The sequence below is a fragment of the Humulus lupulus genome, chromosome 8 (assembly GCF_963169125.1).
Source record: "Humulus lupulus chromosome 8, drHumLupu1.1, whole genome shotgun sequence".
Lineage (NCBI taxonomy): Eukaryota > Viridiplantae > Streptophyta > Magnoliopsida > Rosales > Cannabaceae > Humulus > Humulus lupulus.
Genome location: NC_084800.1, coordinates 19771968 through 19790079, shown reverse-complemented (window position 1 = coordinate 19790079; position 18112 = coordinate 19771968). Strand labels below are relative to the sequence as shown.

The window sequence follows — 18112 nt, the reverse complement described above, 5'->3', positions numbered from 1 at the left end:
AAATGGCTATTAGAGATATGATTTTAACCTCAATAATGTGTTTTTGGGGTTACAAAATCAATTGGGAGGGTGTTGGAACCGTTTGGAAAAACAACACAAAAATATGTGCTGAAAATGGTCAGTGGCCGCGACCACAGGATGTTGGTGGCCATGGCCTGTGGAACAGAGAGCAGTGGCCGCGGCCACTGATGTTCCTGGTTGCGGCCACAGGTGCATTTTCTGACCAAATATTTTCAGTTTTTTCCAATCTTTTTGAACGACTCCAAAAACCCAAATAACCCCCAAATCTCATTTTAAATTCAATAAACATCAAATTAATCTTGGTAACAACCATGGGGGTTGGTGGAATTTGAAATTCAAAGGGTGTCTCTAAACCCGATAAATAGGAGCCTATTGCTCACTTGTAAGACACAATTTTTTATCTATTAGAGCACTTAGCTAGAAACACCTAGAGGCTTGATTAATCCAGAAAGCATTTCAAAAATCTGTGAGAGATCCCTTTTTTCTTGAGTTAGGGGAAAAAAAGCTTTTGGACAAAGGTTTCAAACCTTATTCAAGTTGATGATCTCCAACACTCTTCACTTTGGTAGTGTGTCTTTTGATTCTTGTTCTTACTTTTTCTTCTATTGCTTTTCTTCTCATCATTCTTGTTCTATTTACTTGTATCTTTGTTTAGAGTTGTAATCTTTATTTCTTTTATTTCAAACACTTTGCTTTATTTGTATCCTTTTGCTTAGAGTTGTATTTCTCTATTCTCTTCTTCTATTTCTTCTATTGTTTATTTGTATTTTCAGTCATAGAGTTGTAACACATTTTAATTAATCATTATTTATTTGTAATATTTTGTCTAGAATTGTATTTTCTTACCAATTTCCATTGAGGCAAATACATTTTTCCTAACATATATATGTATATGATTCTAGCTCGTATTAATATTTATTAAAATGGGTCCATATGCGCACCTTTGTTTTGATCATTTAATACCAAAAATTGGTATCAGAGCAGACTGTGCATATATATTAAATGAGTAATGATATGTGCACCCAAAATATGCACCCAAACATTACACACAGTGACGTGTCACTGCTTTTAAAATAGTGGGTCCTAGTTTTAATAATTGTGATTGGCTAGGCCAAACTGCCACATCACTGTGTGTAATATTTGAGTATATATTTTGGGTGCACATATCATTACTCATATTTAAATACTGTGTGTTTCTTGCATTTGTTATATGTATGTTGATATGTAAATTGAATGGATGAATATGTTTTTTGAATGTATGGTTGAATGATGGATCGTTAATTATATGGTGCTATTGGGTTGTGAATTTTAATTTTCTAGATCTTATGTAAGCCATAAAGTGTTGGAAAAACAATGAGAGTGCATAGAGAATTGGCATGGTGGGTTCAGTTTGTAAACAATAAAAAATTTCTCATATCTCATATAAACAGTTTATATATTCAAGAAAATATCCAGACAAGAACTATTAATATGCAATAACATTAATCATGTAACATGTATATAATTTTACACATACTTATATATATCATATGCACATGTATACAAATATTTAAGAACAGAAATATTTACCTCTTGAAGCCTATCAAGTGTCCTTGAGTCTTTTCGTATATATAACGATCTTCCTATCCAACGCTTTGAGTACTCAAACCACGATCTTCTGGAGAGTTCTCTACACCTCAAGATGTGTGTGAGCACATAGAGAACAAGAGTTTGTAATTTAGAAATCACAAGTTTATTTCAACACATGAGAACTTAGATTATGGCTTGAGAAATGTTAGAATAAAAGAAGAAGATGACAATTTTTGAAACTTTTTCTTAATTACCACTCTCTGTTTCTTTTTATCAGATAATATATATATATATTACCTTATTATTCATAATAATAATAGTAATATAATAATACAATCATAATTGTTTACCGAGTTTTTTAGAAACTAAAAATATGTTATGAAATAAGAGCAGGAAAGAAAGGATAAAAGATGGAAAATCACAGTTTTTACGTGGTTTGGGCGTTAATGACCCTTAGTCCACGAGTCACTAGTATTAGGCTTTAGAGAGTCTTGACAATGGAGTTTTTCTACAAGTTCAGCAGAGTTTTTGCTTACAAGAAAAATTCTGGGATCCCCGCTACCGTGCATAATTGACCCTATTTATAGGCGGTCAAGTAGCTTAGGCCGGACTAATCTAGGCCCAATAGGGATGTAATTACAATTTTTTTGCTAATGGAGTCATAATAGAAAGAATGTAGCGTAATTAGATGTTGTTAATCTCGGCCCATTGAGTCAGCTTAGGCGTGGTCGAGCCTTACAACTGTCCTTTGTTCGTTAGTACGGACTGATCCGCGTGGGCCACTAAAAGGATCCTGGGGACAGGATATGTCAGAGTATTGACAATATTGTTTCTTAAGAACAATGTACGTTTCGTGCATACCCCATTCGGCAGGTTAGTTAGGGAGACCAACCTCCAGATTTCTCAGTAACATGTCAGCATCAAGGAAGACAAGGCTTGCCCTATCCGGACGTATGGTCCGGGTACATTTACAAATACTCGGGATCGTTTACCTAAGGTCTTAGTTCGCTTACCAAGACCTAGGTTCATTTACCAAGGCGGATACCTTGCTGATGATGACATCTTCTCTTGGATCCCACTTGATGGGATTCGTCTCTTGGAGTGAGCCATCCACCATCACCATTTTCATCCTAGAGGATGTAGGTTGAGAGTGGTCAGGGAGACAATTTGGGTCTGCACCTTGGTTCTGGCCCCCTCACTATGTTTATGCTACTTGCCTGTGATCAGGTTTAGTATGGTCTAGGCCGTCGGGGTTTCCTGATACATTGTTCACTGGGCTCAGGTTGGGCCCGGACCTCTTCTGAGGACCCTGGATCCGTTTGGCCTTACAAAGGCTAAAAATATGAATAACAATAATGATGATAGGAATTGATTTAGGTAATATCTAACTTACCAAATTTGAAAAAATCTATTTTAAAATTATTAATTAATTAAATAAATAAAAAAAACAATACTCATACTTTATCAGTACTCTCTTACAGGCATGACATAGTCTCTGGACTGTGTCATGCGTGTGGCAGTATTTCCTTTCAGGAATACTGTATTTTTTCTTATTTTCTTTTATTTATTTAATTAAAATCAATAATTCCCACAAAATATGGTATCATCTTTTTAAGGAAAAAATCACAACCATATTTTAATATTTAAATTTAAAATTCAAAATTCAAATTGATGATCATCATTATCATCATCCTTTTAAAAATCAATAAATCAAAATCTATTTTGACTTATCAATTTTATTTTCTCCCACTTAAATAAAATAATTAATTTCAAAATTTTATTTATTTATATATATATTTCAATATTCTGTATTCAAATAAATAAATATATTTTTGAAAATTTAATAATTAATTCTAAATTAATTATTCAACCTCAATTATCATATAATAATTGTATATTTGACCCGAAGAATAAAATTATTCTCAAATTTCTAAATTATAGTTTTACCATTGTATTAACTCTTACATTGATATGGTGTTGATAGAGCCACCCTGTGAACATATGGACATATAATATCAAGCTTCAATAAATATTATATTATTAATAATTTATGATGCAAAAAACATGGTTCAAATAGTCAATTGCACTCATGCTTTTTTTTATATACATGTGCAACTAACCATTTTGAACTTTAGTTTTCGACATTGTAAAGTATTTAGAAGTTTTTTGAAAACTAGTGGGGTGACTACTATAACTACAATATACATCATCGTATAAAAGAAATTTGGTTATAATATTTTTGTACACACCGAAAACGTGAATGCACATACTCCTAGGGCTAAATTAGCACCCCTACTATAGAATTTCCCAATACTTTAATTTAAATTTGTTTTTTTAATCAACATTTTATTATAAAGTCGCTATTAGTAGCCGCATATCACTTCGCCCCCCTAATACTATAGTTTTTTTTTTTAAATACTACAAAATTGAGTATAGCTATGGCGACTCTCTCAATATCAAAGGCGACAAAGTCGCCCCTAATAGTCGACGTATTAGCGGGGACGTGATAGCGGCGACTTGTCGCTCCTAACACATATCAGCAGTGACTTTTGGGGTTATTTTGTCGCCCCTAAAAATATTATTTGTTGTAGTGTGTTGCACTGATATTCAAACCAACTATATAAAAATAGAATAATGATATGTGCACCAAAAAACATTACACAAATTGACCTGACGCTATTTTTTTAAATAGTTAGTTCTACTTGATAAAAAATTGATTAGTTAAATGAAACTGTTAAGTCCGTCGCTAATATTTTGGTAGATAATTTTGGTTATGATTTCATAATTCATACTAATAACTCAAGATTCTTTTTCTATTCGACTTGGAAGGGCATTTGTTGCGATGATTTTGTAGTACAAAGTTCCTTACGGTACTAAACCAATAAAAATGTACTAATTAACGTAACGTACTATATAATATTTTGGTAAAATTTGGTTTATGTGAGTAATACTACTAGTATATTTAATGTAATCCAACTATTTAATTTAAAATATTATATATTATTCTACTTTTCAAGGCAGTACAGCAGTAGTATGGTTAATTGGTTATAAATTTAATATTGTGTATAGTACTTAGCTCAGACTACTAGCTAGGTACAAATAAGCTTTGGATTCGTGTACGGTTCATTCTCCATTAATAATTTAAATTTAGGATTACAGTTAATGTACGATATTTAAATTTGTAATTTATAAAAGTATTTAAAATAATGACCATTGTATAGATATATTTTAATGGTCAGCAGAACCGTACTGTAATGTAATGGGTCAATCCAAGCCCCGTACAAATATAGTTTTGATAAAATTGTTAAAAAAATTCAAAATCGTTTTAAAAGACATAATTTTATTTTCTCTTTATTTTATCAAGAAAAAAGGCTAATTAAAAAAATTTAAAACTCGTAATTTTAATTTTCAATCATCAATATTTTTTAAATCATCCAAATTCAAACTAAAACTTGAAAAATAATGTTTTCAAATAAAAAACAATTAGTCTCATATCTTTAAACACCGTCTCGTTTCATCCTATTTCATTAGATTTGGGATGTGTTATATTATAGATATGAGTTTAATGAAAATTGTTGTTCTATGTTAGATTTAACACTTTTTTATTGTTTTTCAACATTGTTAGTTTTTTTTTTTTTGATCAAGAAGAAAAAACTTTATTAATCAACCAACAAATTACACCCTCACCTCACTAAGAGCCGAACCAAGAGGAACAACAAACTGAACCTCCAAAACCAAAAAAGAAAAACACTAATTACATGTTAATCTATGTATAAAGTCTCTTTCTTGTCTAGACATTTTTCTGTTTTTAACAACAAATAATCTGTAGATCACTATACTCTTTACATCAAAAGCAATTAAAGTTTCAGATTTGGAGAAGCCTTCAAAGACACATCTATTTCTGTTCAGCCAAAGACAATAGCAAGTTGCTGCACAAACTGCAATGCTAATGAGTCTTACCATACCAGAAGCTTTCAGCGAAATCCAAGATAACCAACCATCAAACTCTACCAGCCACCCTCTGAAACCCAGCCATTTGAACACTAACTCCACCACTCGTCTAGAAAGGAAGCATTTAAAAAATAAATGCTGATGAGATTCAGGCTGGTCACCACAAACAGGACAGAGCATGGAATCTAAGACTATATGAAATTTACTCAAGTTGTCCTTTGTTAATAAATGAGCATTCACAACCTGCCATAGCACAAATCGATGCTTTGGAAGATTGAGACTACTCCATATGGCTCTGTGATAGCTAATTTGGGAAGGAGGAAGAGAGCTGTTATACAGAACATATGAACAGAAACTACCCGAACAACCTGCCTTCAAAATCTCAGATAAGGAAATTTTTTGTCTCAGTCGACAAAGTTTGCGCCAATACCAGCTTGTGTCTAACTTTAACTCATAAGACCAAAAGGGAACCCCCTTGAGATAGACAGTGATCACCCACTTGACCCACAGAAGATCTCTCTTCTCAGTGATAGCCCAAACGTATTTAGCTAAGATAGCTTGATTCCATTTGGACCCTTCTTTAAACCCAAGATCACCAAAAGACTTGGGAAGACAAACTTTCTCCCAAGAGGCCACATGAATTCTGCTTCTATTCCCGTTTAATCCCCAAAGAAAGCCTCTACAAAGTTTCTCAATCTCTTTAGAAACACTCTAAGGAAGGATGAAAGTACTCATCCAATAATTTCGAAGACCAAGTAAAACTGAATGAATTAATTGAACTTTGCTAGCAAAAGACAGGTGTCTACTTCCCCAAGTGTGAAGTCTCATTTTGATTTTTTTAATGATAATCCCATAGTCCTCACCTTTCCATTTTGTTGGTCTTAAAGGCACCCCTAAATACTTTAGAGGGAAATCACCTTCAGCCAAACCAAGATCCCTAATGATCTCCCCTTTCTCCCTAGGATCTACCCCTCCAAAGAATACTTGAGATTTATTAACATTGATATGAAGCCCAGTAGTATTGCTGAAATCATCCAAGACCTCACTAAGAACTCTAATGGACTGCTTGGACCCTTTACTAAGAAGAATCAAGTCATCCGCAAAGCATAAGTTTATTAACTTCAAACTTTTGCAAAGCGGATGATATCTGAATTTAGAAACTTGAGCAGCGTGAAGAAGACTTCTCGTTAGATAATCCATAATCAAAACAAATATCAACGGAGATAAAGGATCACCTTGACGAAGACCCTTAGCCCCTTGAAAACCACCCTGAATTCTACCATTCATAAGGAGAGAATAGGTAGTGCTTCTAATACAAGTCATCACTAGCTGAACAAATCTACTGGGCATATTTAAAGCATTAAGAAGGTCTTCAATGAAATTCCAATCCACTGTGTCATAAGCCTTACTGATATCTATCTTGATAGTACAGCGAGGATAAGTGTTTTTCCTCCTATAGTTCTTCAAAATATCTTGGAGAATCATCACATTGTGAGCAATTGACCTCCCTTGGACAAAAGCACCTTGGTTTTGGCCAACCAGAGAAGGGAGAACTGAAGCAAGTCTAGAGCATAGCAATTTTGATATGCATTTGTATATTGTTGAACAACATGCAATCGGCCTGTAATCAACTGCTTTAGCTGGGTTCTCTTGTTTAGGAATGAGGGATATCAAAGTATTATGAAACTCAGGTGGCATGAGACCTGTTTCAAAAAAATTAGACACTGCGGCGCATATTTCTCCCCCTATAACAGACCACATTTTCTTGAAGAAACCAGACCCAAACCCATCAGGCCCTGGTGATTTTGTATTAGGGATACTAAAAATAGCTCTCTTTATTTCCTTATACGAAAAAGGTTTCAGCAAACCAAGCTGATCGTCTAAAGAAAGCTTATATCCCTACTCCAAACAAGTCAAATTTAATCTGGTTTTGACAGTACTACTACTGCCCATATAGCTGTGAAAATGATTGAGAAAATGCTGAACTACTTCAGGAAAATTCTCATTAATTTTACCTTGGTCTTTCATGAAGGATGTAATTCTGTTCTCCATTTTTCTCTTCTTCAGACATGCATGAAAATAAGAGGTATTGGAATCTCCTTTTTGTAGCCATGTAATTTTGCTCCTTTGTCTTAGAAACTTATGGTACATTTTTTCTTGAGCATCGAAATTAGCTGCTGCATTAGATTCTTGCTCCTGATAAAACTGGTCTCTCGGGTGATTTTGAGCCTGTAATTTAGCCTCACTGTATCTAGCCTTCGCTTCCTGATAATTCTTCCCAATGTCACCAATCACTTCATGATTAAACTTCTTGAGACAATGCTTCACTCTCATCAGTTTTAAGAAAATCCCTTTGAGACCTCTAATAGCCAACGATTTCTTCCAATTTTGCTCCACTAATCTCTTGAAATCAGGATGATTAGCCCAGAAGTTGAAAAACCGAAAAGGTTTAATGCCAATAGCCTCTGTTGTTGTAGCTGAAACAACACAAGAACAATGATCTGATATACTTTCCCAACTAAAACGAGCAGCAGTGTTAGGAAAGTGATCATGCCACTCCTCATTGACAAAAACATGATCTATCTTGGAATAGATTCGATTGGAACCAGCTTGATTGTTAGTCCAAGTGAAAACCGACCCATGACTTTTAAAAAACAAAACAGTAATAAAGTCACCCAAATAAGATAAACAAATTTTAAAAAAATAAAAACTAATAAATTAGTCATAATAATTTATCATCGCACATTTTGAAATTTTATATTAAAGTATTTAAATTACTATATTAATTATGTTTTCAAAATTATAATAGAAAAATATTTATATGTGCTTAAATTTATTATTATTTTTTTCTTTTATCAACTATTTATTTTTTTCATTTAACGTATTTTGTTTATCCAAACATATATGTAATAGTGAAACAAAACTATGTCCATATAGTTTTTTTTTTTAAATTGAGAAATTACTTATTTTCATTGCTCTAGCCATTAATTAAATAATATATTTATATATAACTTTTTGTTGGGTTTTAAAATTTTAAATTAAAACTAAAATGCACCATATAATTCTCTTCTATATAAAAAGTGTGTAGATAACATAAAGTTTTGATTTCAATGGTTAATTTTGTTATATTTAACTAAATATATTTTTAAAACCAATTAAAAAGAAATAATTATTAATTATATTAATATAAATTCAAATATTATAAAATATCATTAGATATTTATTAATTATATTAATATAAATTCAAATGTTATAAAATATTATTAGAATAATAATATATAATACAAGATTAGATATTTAATAATTATATTATGTTATAAAAAATTATTATTATTATTATTATTATAATATATAATCATAATTTTTATCAATTTTTTCTAGAATAAATATTTAGTAATTATATTAATAATTTAAATATTATTAATAATAATATTTAATACAAAACTAGATATTTAATAATTATATTAATATAAATTCACATGTTAAATATTATTTTTACAATAATATATAACATATAATAAATATATTATATATAAGTACCGTGTGTGTACAAATATTATAAGTATGTTAGATATTTATTAATTATATTAATATAAATTCAAATGTTATAAAATATCATTATAATAATATATAATACAAGAATAATTATTTAATAATTATATCAATATAAATTCAAATGTTATAAAATATTGTTATTATAATAATAATATATAATCTTAATTTTTATAAAGTTTGGCTAGAATAAATATTTAATAATTATATTAATATAAATTCAAATATTATAAATTATTTTTATTATTGTTTATAAAAAAAATGGACTACCTGATGACGTGGCAGGGTTGGTCTACACATGAGAGGCACGTGGCTGTTTTAAGTAAGTGTATCCTGTTCGGCCATCGACCAGAAGACTGTTGGTTTATCAGGCATCATACTTATGTGCGACTAGCCTGGTCGCATATATTCATTTATTTCCTTCAGATGTGCACTCTTGTAATTGTGCATTAATTGAAATTTCTTTTATTACCTAGATACCCAAGTCTTAATTGTAATTAAGGCTCATTGGTCCATGTAACCTTATTGAGCCTATAAATATGAATCAAAAGACTCAAGGGAGGGGACTTTTTGACTGAGAGAATTCAGAGAGAAAATTACAGTGTTATTATTCACCGAAATTGTAATCTTCCTAAAGCTTGTGAAACTCGTGAACCCTTAGTTAATTGATCACAGTGTTGGGATCCTACATCAATAAGAACACTAAGTGGACATAGGTCATTAACATCTGATTGGGGCCGAACCACTATAAATTGTTTGTGTCGTTTACTTTTTCGTCTTGATTTCTTCTTGTTTTCATCTCATTTTATATCGTTTATTTGACTCCGTGTCGTTGACCAATTTGAGGGTCAACAATTATAAAAATAATTAATACAAAACTAGATATTTAATAATTATATTAATATAAATTCATATGTTATAAAGTATTATTATTTGAATAAAATATAATACATAATAAATACATCATATATAAGTGTTGTGTGTGTACAAATGGCATGATTTCGTAACTAATTAAGAAATTAGAATAACATTTATCTTCTATCAAGAATAAAGAAGTTTCTTCTCCAATTATTAATGTGTGATTTGAATAATATCATGAATCTTTTATATCTTAAATATTGTAGTTCATGATCTAAAATGTTATCGTATTATTTAAAAAAAACCATAAACAATGTTTTGGTTTAATTTTTATTTTAATATGTTTATGTCATATTTTTATATGTAATATTATTTATTTATTTAAAATTTATATGACAATGATAAACACTACAACAAAAACCCATTTCCATAACACAAAAATTTAATACTTTTTAAAAAGTATTATAATAGGTAAATAGTAGGTGGGACTTAATTTTTGGCGCCTAATTTTTCACCACCCAAAAAAATTTCACACGGTCCATTAAATATATAAAAATTTGTTTTATCTGAATAAGTAAATAAAAAAATATAATCCCCAAATCTCTTTCTCTCTCCCTCCATAACTGATCTTCTCCCTTTCCCTTTCTCTTTCGTTTGCTCTCTGCCTACCATTGATTGTCGCCGTCGTTCAAGCACTGGACCAGGAAGACAGGAAGGCTCGACTCGTGGGTGCGACAGTGGGTCTACAGCGTGGCTCGACTCGTGGGTCTACCACAACTTCCCTCCCCATGTTTCCCGTCACCGACCGAAGAAGCTCGTGCCTTGAGCGGCTAAATCCCATGCCTCATCCAACAACGTAAGTGCTCATTTGAGTTGAGGATTTTTTCCAAGCTTCAATTTTTATGGGATTTTTACTTGTTTAAGCAAATCAGGTCGCCATTCTTGGAGGGTCGATGGAGTTTCGAATGGTTTGGGTCTGGAAGCCTAGGTTTATTGGCTTCCTAAAAATTTTACAATCAAAGTTTTCCTGTCATCAGGTAAAGTATTTACTTCATTAATGCTTGCTTGTTGAGCACATAATTTATGCTAAGCACAATAGTTATTTTGATCCATATTGCAGTAGCTTTTTCAGAAACCATTATCAGACAGTGTCAGAGATGCTTAAGAAAGGAGTTCATGTTTCAGCCATATTAGGATTGATATTTAGTTAAATATAATACTACTATATTTCAGTCACTACACATTGTATGTATGTATGTATGTATGTATGTATGTATGTATGTATGTATGTATGTATGTATGTATGTGCGTGTGTATATGGTTTGTCTCTGTTTTCTTTTGATTGATTTTTAGTCATTTTATTTAGCTCTCATTTTGCTCATATTTTGTGGAAAAGTTTGTAATTATTATGTATTAAGAATATTAGTATTAGTAATATTATTATTATTGTTATTACTTATTGCTATGACAGGAAAAAAGAGAGAGATAGTTTATAAAAGAAAATAATATACTTATGAACTAGTAGTTTTTATTTAGTGGTTTATTGTAATACTCAGAATCTCATACTTGACCTTAACAGGTATTTTGTGTTTGTCATTTGGCTAGCTTTGATGATCTTGAGTACTTTTTATATAGATATTTATTTTCTTTTGACAATTATGTAATTTGATTTTGGGGCCAAAGTAGAAGAAATCAAGGTGAATCTAGGCTATGTTCCGGTAAAGATGACCCAATTTTGAGTTATGAAACTGGTTTGTTTTTAGATATGTGCCACTTTTTGGTTCCAAATTCAATTATTAACAGCATCAGCTTTAAAGTCATTAGATTGTTTTTTATTCCTATAAAAAGAAGTAATGGGAGATCCTTATTTTTTTTTCACCAATGAAGCCCAGAGAAAAGTTAAATATTTAATTTTTCCCTACAAAGAAACCATATCATACTCTGTTCCTTAAAAAATTGACTCTGATTCTAGTAGTGTCATCATGCCAATGCATGATTTGATTTTGATTATAGCTTTATAGAACTAGTAGTAGCCATTTTCATGGCTCATATTCTGAGGGATATTTTTTAAGAGCTTTGCTTTCCTTTTAGTCATTATAGAGATAGCAAAACTAGGAAAGTTTAAAGATTGTTTGTTCTAAGATTGTTCCTGTGTATAATTTTCTATCGAAAGGAAGAGTCAAGAAATCAGTTTGATTAAAATATTGGTATACTGTTTCAAAAATAACTTTACTGTTTTTGAGTTTTTTTAGTCTTGGGATGGTACAGTTTACAATGTCATAAAGTTGAGGCAAATTACTAAGGAGTTGTTTTTAGACTTATTTATTTTGGCAAATCAGTTTGGATGATGATTTATTTTGGATGATGATTTATTTTGGTTTCATGGTTTATAGGAAGCAAGAGCTCTACTAGGAAGACTTGAGTATCAAAAGGGTAACATAGAAGCTGCACTTCATGTATTTGAAGGAATAGACATTGTTGCAGTGACTCCTAGGATGAAAGGATCCATTTCTAGAAGATGTGAACAAAATAGACGCCGTTCATAGAGTGATTCTGTCCCACCTATGTCCATGCACGCTGTTAGTCTGCTCCTTGAAGCTGTTCTTCTCAAAGCAAAATCATTGCAAGGCCTTGGACGATATGAAGGTATTTCCTTTACCTAACTGTAATTTCATTCTTAGTTCATAGCTTTGGAATTCTGTTTCACACTATTGCTGCTGCTGTCTAGTACTAGTCAAAGTAGTTTTTCTTTTCCTGTGACAACACTACTTCATGCTTCTCTTGCAGAAAAATTGTGATGTGTTAGACCTGAACTGCCAACCGAAGAGATCTAGCTATGGGTTACCTAAGGACAAATTTATATTTGCTTGTTTTAACCAGTTATACAAGATGGATCCTGCTATTTTCAATACATGGTTAGTTGAGTGTTTATATTTGCATAACTTTGAATTGATTGAATCACAACAATAACTATATTGATTCATGTGTTGATAAATGCAGGTGCAACATCCTTAAGCGAGTACCAAATAGTGCACTTTGGCTTCTCAGATTTCCTGCTGCTGGCGAGTCGAGACTCTGCAATTGTACTGCCATTTTACCATTTCTCAAGATAAATCATTTACATGCATAATATTTGACTTCTTCTTTGTTATTTATATTTCATAATGTAGTAACGGGTATTTATCTTTCCTTTATTTATCTTACAAAGGAAAGATAAATTAGTAACTGATAAACTATTGGTGTTCCAGATGCTGTTCAAAGAGGTGTACAACCAGATCAGATTATTTTCACAGATGTTGCCATGAAGGGTGAACATATCAAGCGCAGTGCTTTAGCAGATTTATTCTTGGACACGTAAGCATGCTTAATACTTTTTTTTCTATTTTTTATTATTCAAGTGTATTTATCTTAGTACAATACAATATGTAACTTTATTTTGACATTTGATGTTGCTATTGCTGATTGATTTTGCTATTGCTATTTTGTTTCTTTATTTTTTTTGGGTGGTGTGTGCTCTGTAGCATTGCATTTAGTTAGCTTAATATTTAGCTCATATTTTCTTGAGTCGTTGCACCAGAATTCCCTTAATCAAGAGCCATATTCTGTCCCAAGGACAATGCTCATCTTTTAGTTAATTCCACTTGTATCTTGATCAGGTTATGAAGTAATTTTTTTTATTATCTATATTGTGTTGAGACTTACTTATTACTCAAAGCCTATTGTGAAAATCGAAATTGTGAAGCTCCAAGAATATGAAGAGACTTTGATTGCATCTATAAATCTTTATCATTATTTTCATACAGCATTTATCATCTATTTTCCTTCAATCAATGACTTATTATTAAGAGAAGTCTATTACTCTGAATTAGATTATCTTCTTCTCCAATTCTTTGGACCTAGGGAAAAAAACTGTAGTCATTTTCCTCCTCTCCTTCTCTCCTTCTCTCCTCTGATTTCTCATTTTCCCTTTTTTGTAGAATTAATGATGCTTTTTTGGGCATATTTTATCTGCTTTAGTTTGTTTTGAAAATATTTGAGTGGCAATTGACTGTGTTAGTGTGGCAGAGTTAGGCATTTTATATTAGTAAGTTTGTGAGCTTCAACTTTAGGGAGGGAGGGTTCTAATTCTCTTGAACACTTGGAAACATTGTTTACTGATATCTATTAGTAAGTAAAATAATAGTCTACCATATTTCTCTCTCTTTAAAAAAAAATAAAACCAAAATTATAAAAGGGAACTGGGGTGAATGAATCTACATCTTTAGGTCGTGGAAGCACTCTTGTTACTCTACTTTTGATCTCAATGAGAACCTAATAGAAAAATTCTTTCATACAAAATTCATTTTTTCTGTTTCTAGTGTGTGTGGCACACTTTATCTTAATGTTATGTTTATGCATTTTTACAATCTCTACGTTGTCAAGATACCTATATCATTTCTAGAAATAGCAGCTTGTATGTTATTATCTTATTTCCCCACTGGTTTTATTCCAAATATAGGAGAGTGAACAAGTTAAAAGGATGTCTTCATTTAATCACTTTCTTATTATTTTTCCCCATATTTAATATTTTCCAATTATACATGCTTCTTATATTTCACCATATTTAATATGTTACAATTATACATGGTTCTTCTATTTCAAGCATCTCAAACGTGTGCACCAAAGAATGTGAATAATCTATGCTCTTTTTATACTCTGTTTGATTAGCTTAATGGTCCATTGATTGTGAAGAAAACATAAAAACTAAATTCTTCTTTTGCTCATTTTGGATATAGCATGCTCTCTTTTATGTTAGTAGACTTCCAAATCTTTGAAGTTAGAACCTTCTTTGTTTACTCTATGCAAGTAGGATATGATCTTCTGATCCAAACCAATAGTAATTCAATCTAGAAGTTAGTTGTACCAAACTAGTTTTTTAAGTTGTTGGTCTCGACAGAGTTGTTAATTAGTTGTGGTGCTTAAGTATAGATGACTGTTTGATCTTATATGTGTTCCTAGTTATGGTTGTGGTGGTGGTATTGTTTTTGTACCAGTGGCAGTAAGGAGTTATTTAAATATTTATAACTTGATTAGTGTGCATTAATATAATTAGGGGTGTGCATAACATGGTTCTCTTGTTCTGTTTTGATAAATGTTCCTTGCATATTAAACTACACATTGTGGAATGTGTCCAGTATATAATACCATCCACCTCCTGCATATGTGATGAACAACCTGGTGACTAAAACCAATATGTATCAACACCATCCACTCCATAAATTAATTGAAGAATATCCAGAACGACTTGGCCAATCCGAATATCTATTTTCTCTTTAATTCATTACTTCTTTAATATATTATTTTCTTTTTTAATTCATGCATGTGTGTTGTTGTTATATGTCCAATAGTATAATAGTATTGGCTATCATTTGGGTCATGTTTTTTTTTCTTCTGAGTTCAGGCATAGTTGCTCAAAGTTTGAGATCTTTAGGTTTTGCTTAGACTAACCACTATCATCAATAATTAGTTCTAGTAAAGAGTGTACTGATCAAAGAAAAGCATTAATCATAATATTGAAACATACATAACATATAAAAATATATTGGTCCACCGATCAAGCAAAAATGAAATGAGATTGATATGCTCTGTTATGTTTGGTTCTTGTGGGCTTCTTACGTAGGGATAGTTCAAAAGTGTTCTTCTTCTTTGTATTTTTTTGATCTGAAAGCATGCTGTATAAACTTTTTTGCATGGTCCTCTCTTGATGATGCCTTGTCTTATGTTTTTATAAGTATTTTTTCTTTGTAACAAAAGCTGTCTTTGTGTTGTTCCTTGAGTCACCGCCATGTGCATCTTGTTCAATACATTCAGAATTTGGAAATATCTTGTCTTGAAAAGAATTTGGATATGAGACTCGATGTAGTCACCAAAGAAACTAAACCTGGTCTAACTGTAAGTCTTCTATATATCATATTAACTGAAAATCTAGCTTTCTAGAGACTACATAGATATTGATTACTGCTAAATTATTCATGCTATACTATAGGAAGATGACATGCTATTTACTTTTTTACAGTAACCTTGCTATTATGAACACTTAGAATCTTGTGCAACTGGGATATCTAACTGAAACTAATCTAGATTTTTGATGTTTTGACAATACTAATTAACTAAAAGCTTCTGTAGCAATACCTGCTAGGCTGTGTGTTTTGCTTTAATGGGCATTGGCAGCTCATTTCATGCTCAAGAAACTACTGTGAGTGGGCAATTGGAGAGTCGAGTGTGGTAAATACTGTTCTTTTCTTGTGTACTGTGTTATGTTTGTTTCTTGCCACGTTAATGCTCTTGTCTCTTATCATTTGCCCAGGGTTGTTGAGATCATCTGCACTTTGGTCATGAAATTATCTCCTAATCCTAATAGTGCTGCTATAATGGCCATGGGTGTTAACATCTTGGCAAAGAGATTGAAATGGTAAGCTAATCCATATTGCATTTTTTTTTTATACTTTTGGGTATAAACTTATATATGGCTCTTTTCACCAGCACGTTTCTTATGAGAAGATTTTGTATTCTTCTCTGTATCAATTTGTATGCTGACTTGAAAAGTAAAATAAAAAAATTGTATAATTGTGTAATGACCTCTATCGTTATGCTTTTTTTTCTTTCTTTTTCAACTGTCCTTTGGTTATTGATATTTATTTTATTCTTCACTTTATGCCATCTGAAATTTGTACTTATTTTGTTAATTTAGTTGTGCATTGCTTACATTGATACCATTTTGGTATATATGCAGGAAGGATGCTTTCTCTTCAATCTTGTGATATTTGTGATTGTAGAGTTATTTTGACTGGATTTGGGTAGTATTCGGTGCTTTCCTTTTGTTGTGTTATTATTGTGATTGTTTCTTTTTTAAAGATCACATGAATGTTTTTGTTCATCCTGGTTTTTTCTTCACCCTGTTGAGGACATTTGTTTGTTTCCTTTTTGATTGCAGTTCCCATAGTATCTTTTATTTGATAATTTCTCTAGTCCAATAACCAATTTCATGAACCTTAATATTGCTGTCTTATTGGGTGTTCAGTGTATTATTATGCAGGATTCAATATTAATTTGTTACTGGATGTTCCTTGCCAGTTTTATTTTCATGTTATCTTATCCTGTCTTCATATCTATATGATCAATTTCTTGATGCATATGTCCAAACTTAATCTAATATGTTGAAAAAATAATTTCTTTAAGTTCTTACTTGATTATGAGATTGGATTCATAGTTGAGTTGCTCATTTTAGTTTGAAACTTTATGAAGTTAAGAATAAGTTTTATACAACAATGCTTATGGTTTAACACAATTAAAAAAAAAAAAACAGCACTCTATATGTTTTATATATTTCTCTAAAATGGTTGGATCCTTTTTTAGATTGGGGTTCTTGATTGAGTTTCTATCCCATGCTGCCATTGTTGGGTTCATGGGAGGAGCTGCCATTACAATTGCCTTTCAGCAGCTCAAAGGATTGCTTGGCATAAAAATGAATTTCACAAAGAAGACTGATATTGTCTCTGTTTTGCGCTCAGTGTTTAATTTAACCCACCATGTTGTAATATGATTTCTTAAGCCTAGACTAGTAGACTAAATATTGTAATTACATGTGAGTAATTAATAAAAATCTATTTATGTTACCTTATTTGGCTTCAACTTTCATATTTGTTTTCCTAGTTTTGTGTAAGTAAAAAAAGATTATGTTTCTCTAAGCTAATATAACACATGTGTTATACTAAAGTGTAGTATAACACAAATTGTAATGCCCCAAATTTCCTAATAAGGTTTAAGGACCTTGATTAGGAGGCCGGGAGGGCCATAATTGCTTTATTGTGTTATTAAATGATAATATGCATGTTTAGGTGTATTAAATATGCATGTAAACCCATTTGTGATTAATTGGGTGATTTTCATATTTTGGCCATTTCGGGCATTTTTGGCATATATGTGAAATGGGCGTGGTGCTTTGTTATTATTTGGTTATGCCAGAGTTACCCAGCACAAGACGATCCTAGGAGGTAAGCTAGTGGGAAAGTCACAATGGGATTTAAGCTTGACTTGGAGTAAGTCAAGGGGTATTTAGAGCATTACCGGGTTATTGGGTAATGAGAATAAATATTTGGTGATAAATTGGGAGTTAGTAAGA

The 18112-nt window shown here is 31.5% G+C and overlaps 2 protein-coding genes across 5 annotated transcripts; one reads left to right on the top strand and one right to left on the bottom strand.

Moving 5' to 3' along the window:
* Positions 1 to 5265: 5265 nt before the first annotated feature.
* LOC133795108 (uncharacterized) lies at positions 5266 to 11090 on the bottom strand. The gene is made up of 5 exons (XM_062232558.1): positions 11002 to 11090; positions 7531 to 8185; positions 6405 to 7440; positions 5437 to 6239; positions 5266 to 5316 (listed from the first exon to the last, which is right to left on the bottom strand). The coding sequence occupies exons 1-5, from the start codon at positions 11088 to 11090 to the stop codon at positions 5266 to 5268; spliced, it is 2634 nt and encodes an 877-aa protein (XP_062088542.1).
* A 1257-nt stretch (positions 11091 to 12347) lies between these two features.
* On the top strand, positions 12348 to 17611 carry LOC133795546 (probable UDP-N-acetylglucosamine--peptide N-acetylglucosaminyltransferase SEC). Of its 4 annotated transcripts, none has more exons than XR_009875375.1 (7): positions 12348 to 12597; positions 12739 to 12866; positions 12952 to 13034; positions 13200 to 15882; positions 16117 to 16215; positions 16298 to 16402; positions 17347 to 17611. XR_009875375.1 is itself a non-coding variant. In XM_062232996.1 (7 exons), exons 1-5 carry the CDS (start codon positions 12592 to 12594, stop codon positions 16127 to 16129), a joined length of 336 nt encoding a protein of 111 aa, XP_062088980.1. In that variant the 5' UTR covers positions 12348 to 12591; the 3' UTR covers positions 16130 to 16215; positions 16298 to 16402; positions 17347 to 17611. The 4 variants fall into 4 exon arrangements, 2 of the variants coding, with proteins under 2 accessions (XP_062088980.1, XP_062088981.1); XR_009875376.1 differs by adding an exon at positions 16724 to 16787 and having other exon boundaries at positions 13200 to 16215; XM_062232996.1 differs by having other exon boundaries at positions 13200 to 13305.
* Positions 17612 to 18112: the final 501 nt, after the last annotated feature.

What these genes read in the sequence shown, in the direction of transcription:
- LOC133795108 (XM_062232558.1), bottom strand. Translation starts at nt 11,090, where the DNA reads ATGGTTTCTGAAAAAGCTACTGCAATATGGATCAAAATAACTATTGTG. An exon ending in AAGACCAACAAAATGGAAAG is followed by an intron (nt 6,240 to 6,404) that starts GTGAGGACTATG and finishes GTGTTTCTAAAG; the next exon opens with AGATTGAGAAACTTTGTAGA. An exon ending in AAACTTTAATTGCTTTTGAT is followed by an intron (nt 5,317 to 5,436) that starts GTAAAGAGTATA and finishes TTGGTTTTGGAG; the next exon opens with GTTCAGTTTGTTGTTCCTCT.
- LOC133795546 (XM_062232996.1), top strand. An exon ending in CCTGCTATTTTCAATACATG is followed by an intron (nt 12,867 to 12,951) that starts GTTAGTTGAGTG and finishes TGATAAATGCAG; the next exon opens with GTGCAACATCCTTAAGCGAG. An exon ending in CGAGTCGAGACTCTGCAATT is followed by an intron (nt 13,035 to 13,199) that starts GTACTGCCATTT and finishes TTGGTGTTCCAG; the next exon opens with ATGCTGTTCAAAGAGGTGTA.